General features: G+C 37.8%; 1 protein-coding gene across 1 annotated transcript in view; it reads right to left on the reverse strand.

Moving 5' to 3' along the window:
• Window positions 1–1,581: 1,581 nt before the first annotated feature.
• kcnk17 (potassium channel, subfamily K, member 17) overlaps window positions 1,582–6,690 on the reverse strand; it is a 10,689-nt gene continuing 5,580 nt past the window's right edge. Inside the window, exons 3-5 of the mRNA XM_017431720.3 lie at window positions 5,998–6,164; window positions 5,716–5,884; window positions 1,582–5,632 (exon numbers count right to left, since the gene is read on the reverse strand). Coding sequence (XP_017287209.1) covers window positions 5,382–5,632; window positions 5,716–5,884; window positions 5,998–6,164 — 587 coding nt within the window. The 3' untranslated portion in view covers window positions 1,582–5,381. The remainder of the gene's footprint in view (window positions 5,633–5,715; window positions 5,885–5,997; window positions 6,165–6,690) is intronic.

Genomic DNA, 6,690 nt, shown 5'->3' on the forward strand with positions numbered 1-6,690 from the left:
GAATACTACGTGTTTTCATTCGCTGCACGCCTCTGACCTCATGCTTCCACGCAGACATGTTTTGGTAGCAGTGCTGTTAATGAGTGCTTAGAGTCGGGTGGTGAACCTTAGTTTTGGGCAGGTCACCTCAGTCTAGAATTATTATTTGTCTGCTCTGCTTTGTTGTTGAAGCTTGAGTGTGACCTTGCTGCTCCTGCGTTTGTTAGCCAGAGCCAATGCTCTCTTTTTTCCTGCTGTCGAACATCCTGTTCTCACGTGCGTGCATTTTTACATATGACCAAAGTGACATAAGCATATAAAGAGGTGGCGACCCCTCCAGCAGACAAACAAGTCTCCGTATAGTAAGTGACACAGCAGACAGATGTAACAAAGGATGGTAAAACTGTTTTGCTAAGCTCACGAGAAGCGTTTCCCTACTTATATATATTTTTTGCACCATTTGCAAGTTTCTGTCAGCTCAGCACCAGCGTGTCACTCAGCTGATTACAGTAATTGTTGGGATCTGTGTGAAGTGCAGCTGATGCCTCTGAAAGCAAAGTAAACAAGAGGCCGGGTCAATCAGTCAGGTTCAAAAATGCACACAAACAGAGATTACGCTTGGAGTGAGAGATAATGGAGGACGGGGAAGATTTACGTAAATTTGTGTCACAGAGGGCAAGGAGGCGGAGTGAGGAGCACATATACAAAACATCAGACGCAGAATGGGTTGGCTGTCTTCCTGTTGGCTCAGGCAACGGGGTTAAGGTCCAAGAAATGGGATACAAAATGAACATAGTTAATATAAACGTAGTATTTGGCTTGACTAAAGGAGGAAATACAAAACGCTCTCCTCTCTGAGCATGTATCATATCAGTAATTACCCAAGCATTCCTTCCAGTTTATCATCTGCACCTTATCACTTATCTCTACAACACAGGCCCTTTTCAGCTGGAATATTATGATACTGCTCCCAGATTAACTTTATTGTCCACAGTTATCAGAGTATTACTGTTTGTTTTTCAGTGATTAATGACCACATTAATGTTGTCATTCAGCTGGGTGCTGCTGCTGACCTGAGACAAAATATTTGAAATTATACCGAAAAAAAAAACACCACAGAGTCGTATTTCTTTCATTCTGCAGTCATTCTCAGTGGTTTGAATATAAAATGAGAAATTTTCTTTTATTCAAAACTGACAGTGCTGAGTCAGCTAGAAAGGCTTGAGTTTCTTGAATGTTGTTGAGGATAATAGTGGAAACAGCTCTCAACAACTTATCGCTTTCTCAGGTTTCTCATTTTAAGGTTTATTTTATTTTTTAAAGATTTGTTTTATTAATAGAAGCTCTTACAGGGTGCTTGTAGTGCATCTACAGTTTGTCACAGTGAGATAAGTCATTTTTACAGAAGGAACGTACATAAGTACATAATCTTACAGATACACCATACAAGGATGATTTTTAAGATTTAATATTTTTTTACATACATTTATTATATGCATAATAAGCTTGACAACTCCTGCAGTAACCTTTTCCTTTTTCTGTGCTGTTGGGTGTGGCAGCTGCCCGTAAAGGTCTGTTAAATTATCTGCTCAGGACCACATGAGGAAGTGTTTTCACGTTAGGAAACAAGCTTGGTTGGCAAATCCAGTATCTGAGGTCAGGCCAAGCCACTTAAATGCTCTCTCTTCCTTCTATCTACCACTTTTTTCTGTAAAGATGGTGGCTCCACTCACTGCCTGCTGTCTCCTGTATGTCCACTGCCCAGTACTTCATGGACTGGGAGGAGTATGGATCCATTTATTTCAGACTTTTATCTCTCTTTCATTCATACGATGGTGCACATGTGTGTGTGTGTGTGTGTTGGGGTGATAATAGTCAGCGTGAAAGGGTGTGTGAGCTGCAACGTGCCATCTCTGTATACGCAAATATATTTGGAACATTGCATCATCAGATCCTGATTCTTTCACAGTCAGTTAGGGTCACGTTCAAGTCAAGTCTTGTGCTTTTACCTTGTTGCCAGAACCTGCAGAACCCAACTGCTTCTCAGAAAGACACTCAGCAATTCATTACGCTTAATGATATTAAGTCACCTCGCAGAGCAGAACTTGTCATGCCAAAGTGTTGACAAATGGCTTTGGCATCACACAAAACAGATTTTTACCTACCTGTGCTAAAATTAACTGAACAAAAATCATCTTCCTGACTCAGAGGCTGCTTTGTATGTTACTCAATTTGACAGTAAAATTCTTTCAGTCTGCTGTTTCTCTGTGGACATGCATTAATACACAGTCCTCATTAAACCGTGGCCAAATGGGTATGTGGCTTTTCACAGTCACAGTCCTGTCACTTTACTTCTCTTTCAATATTTCCAACACCCCCACAGGAAAAAAAAAAAAAAAAAAAAAAAAAAATCTTTATTGCCTCCTTCAACTGCATGGAATTTTGCACTTTTCCCTCAAACATTTCCCCCCTTTTTTTCCACCAGTTTCATTTGTCTTCTTGGTGTCCATCTGTCTAACACATTCTCGTTTTCCATTCCTGCTGTTAGCCGTCCAACTCTGTCATTCACTCCTCCACAGAGCCGCCTGACTCGGTGATATATGAGCCTCAGGACACCTCTGACACGTTCTGCCAGCGCCAAAGAGCAAACACACAAAAACTGCCTGTGTACACTTTTATTCAATGATGCAAGACGTAGAAAAAGTTGCATCGAGCTTCTTCACTGCTAAAAGGAATGTATTTACATAAAGTTTTATCAGTGTGGAGATATGTTTCTTGTGTAAATGTGCCAAAAATAGTGAGATTGTAAATGATTTTAACTTTTGTATTTGGTGTTTAACCTCAAATTTGAGTATGTATTTCTTCTTTCTTGGTACAGTACTACCACCTAGTGGACACAAGTACCTTTGATGGTATAAACTATAACAAATGACCCGTATTGTTAAGAACAATTGGTATAAACATATGTCAGTAACAATCTATTCAGAGTTTTAAATATAAATATTTACTTCATTCTAATTACATGCATTCTATTTTCAGTATGTTTAAAGCATTACAATTGTGTTGGAAATATCAGGTAAATTTACTCTAAAGAGGACAAAAAACAAAACAAAAAAAAACAGAAACATAACCACGTTTAACAAAATCAATACAAAAAATACAACAACAAAACAGAAAACACAACACTTCAGAAGTCAAACATGGGGAACATTGATGAAACTAAATAAACGATAAAACCAACAAAACTTTAGAATACATACTATTTCAGAAAAAAGTAAAATATGCATGATTTTCAGCTGTTTTGTGTTATGTTTCTACTTTTAAAACATTATTGTGTAGTTGGTGCTATAAAGTTGATGTGATTTTAGCAAAATATTGTTTTGTTCTCTGAATATGATTCAGTTTGTTTGTTGTAAAGTTTTGTAAATTATTGTGTGAACTTACATGTCTTTTCTGTTTGTTTTTTTTTTACTACTGTGTGACTCAGTTTTCTGCAAATATGCTGATTTAGTTCTGCTGTTGTGTTTTGCACTCCAGGCCACTGCAGCTTAGAATAAACCTGACAATTAATGTTATTTTGAGTAAGTTAATTATGAAACATTAACCAACCGCTGTTGTCGTTCTTTAAATTGAATTAACTTGCTTCACTTACACTGTTGATTCAACTACCATTCTAACACAATTAATTATTATTCTGCTGTTTTTATGTGCATCTTTAACAAGCAATGGTAAACTTTATGTTTTATCTTTTGTGTGAAAGTCATTGAAGTAGTTACATCATGCAATACAAATCATTCATCACATATTTGGAACTGACTGTCCAAATATTACCCCAATGTGGCAAAAACAGACAAGTGCAAAATGCCTCTGAGGTGGCAGAGGACGATTTATTGCAGAGGTTTCCACTTTTCTTCAACCCGCAGACAAAAATGAGGCACATTAACCACCAATGTTTCTTTACAGTTTGGATGCTGCAGGCTGTCAGTCCAGATAACAAAAATGAGTTAATATTGTTTGGGAGCTTTGAAGCCTATGAGTGGACAGAAACCCAAATAAATTGTTTCCAAACCACATTTTCCTACATGGAATGCAGAAATCTATTTGTTTACATAACTTATTGATTTAATCCACATATTTACACCAATAAATGTAAATGCAACGTCAGCACAGCGGAGAAGCCTTTTCTGAGTTTCACAATTTGTGATCTGTTGGATTATTGTCTTTACAATAACATCAGCTTGCTGTTTGATTTTTAAATTTTTGTTTAAAATATAAAGTGTTAAGAGTAACTAAATGACCACTCACCTCTCTCCCTGCTTCTCTTAGTGCCTTTTGATGCTCAGCATGCTACCCCTATTCTTTTTCTTGTTCTTCAGGTTCTAACTCAGAGCTCAGACTTTCCACAGTTTAATGACTGACACGACAGAGCAGTCAGCTTGGTGAGAAAAAAATCTAAAATATGAAAACAGACATCTGTGAGCTAAATCACCTGTAAAAGAAAGCAACAACTTTTATAATCTGTTTGGGAAAAGCCACACCAGTTTCGTCTTGTTTTCTGCTGTTGCACATCCTGAATTTTCTTCACCGTTTTTGTGTTTTGCTTCTTTGATTAGGCTAATTGTCTTTTCTTGCATTGTGTAATAAATACAATCGTCCATTTCTTAAACCTTTGCCTTAAGTTTATTTTTTACAAGGCACTAACTTTTTCGTATTTCTTCTCCATCGCCCTGTGAAATGTACTCTTCTGTGTTTGTCATGGAAATAATATGGTGACTCTCATTTTGCACAAATGGATGTAAATGGTTTATTCTAAACAAATGAAAACATTTCAATCATATTGCAAATTAGTTAGATGCGAAAGAGAACATGACTTTGAAAAACAAATTTTTTCTCCTCGTAAATGTCGCTTGTTGTTTTTAAACCGCAACTTGAAAAAAGATTTCAACATTTCTAAATCTTTAGAAATCCCAGAGCCAAAAAAACGAGCCTGCTCAGAACAAAAATGACAGAAAGTGCTTAAAACCAAGCTAAACTGTCACCACAGTTTTATTCATTCATGTTATCACTGGTTTGCTCATGTTTTATTGAAAGTAACCAGCTTTATCTTGTATGCAAACAGAAACTAAAACCTGAGCTGAATGTGATAAAATGTGGCCTTGGAGTTTTGTTTTATAAATCCATCTGAACAGCCACGCCCTTCTTCTGAAGAAAGTGCATCAAAACTAACAAACCTTTGCTCAGTCACATAATAATAAAAAAATCCTGATTCAGACTTGGAGTGTTCACAGCCTGATAAGAATAATCTACTTACAGCCTGCCATGAGATGACTTATTTAATAATTAAGCTCTTATCTTACAGCTAATGATTAAATAACCTGATGACTCACTTCTTGTTTTGGAGATTACTGAGATTCAGATGGATTCTTGATATCACTGTTCTCCTCCAGTTTTGTTTCAGTGTCAACGTCCTCTCCACTGCCTGACTCTTCTTCAGGCTTCTGGCTGCAGCACAGCTGCTTGAAGTAGGCGTTGAGCCGTTCCAGGATGTCGATGGAGTGGTTGATGACCAGTGCGAGCCACGCCAGGCCAAAGAAGATCCAGGAGGCCATGAGGACGCTGTACCAGTCCGGGTAATCGTTATCTGGATTGCTGTCTGAGACACAAAGTGTTTTGGAAAATTGTTAAAGATGCATGGAAAGAAAAAAAAGTAAGCAGGTGATTAGGGAGGGGCTATACCGGCTACAAAATCTCCAAAACCGATGGTGCTGAGGGTGATAAAGCAGTAGTAGATGGCCTGGGAGTAGGTCCAGCCCTCCTGCTGCTGGAACACAATCATGGGCACGATGAAGAAAAGGGCTGCCCCACAAATGTAACTAATGAAGTGGACAAAAAAACGGGTACACTTCTGCAATTAGACAAGGGAGAGAAAGCTGATGTTAGTCACATCCACCCCAAAAATAAGTTGTTCCAAATTAAAAGTTAAAGAACTTGATCGCTTACCCTGAAGAATCGACCTACCTTTTGTTTAGTTTTTCCTTCAATGAAGTCGGACATGTTCCTCCCCAGTGCAAGCATGTACTTTCCCACTCTGTTGAGCACTACCACGTTGAGAGGTATCCCAAAGAGTGCGAAGAACACACAGAAGATCTGACCGGCTGTAGTGGTGGGACTCATGTTTCCATAACCTGCAAAAGCAGAAACTGTTAGTGTCTCATCTCAGTCTGTCAACCTCATCATAACTGTGCAGCTTTTACATTGTTTGCTCACCTGTCAGAACTGTAAATTTAATGTTTTAGGTATCAAATCAGAATAAAAACCCAGGTTTTTAAACATAGATATAAACTCTCAGATGAACACACAGCTCAGCTTTCTTAACTTCAACATTTCAATCAACCTGAGCTCTAGACTTTGGCTGAGCCATTCATTTTTCTGTCACTCTGTGGTAAATTTCTGGGCCATTTCATCAGATACAGTTAGCTAAAACTAATAAAGTCCATGAGAAATTTTTAACAACTTTTTATAAATGCAGCAGATTCCTGTTCAGTGTTGATATATATATATATATATATATATATATATATATATATATATATATATACAGCCGCCTAAAGAGATACACAAGAGAGAATGAAGCCAGGAGAATTAACTGGCTCTTCTCCACCCAACCAGCTAAAGTGTACTCTCAATGGCAAGGTAACAACAACAGAACAG

The sequence above is a fragment of the Kryptolebias marmoratus genome, linkage group LG10, assembly GCF_001649575.2.
Source record: "Kryptolebias marmoratus isolate JLee-2015 linkage group LG10, ASM164957v2, whole genome shotgun sequence".
Lineage (NCBI taxonomy): Eukaryota > Metazoa > Chordata > Actinopteri > Cyprinodontiformes > Rivulidae > Kryptolebias > Kryptolebias marmoratus.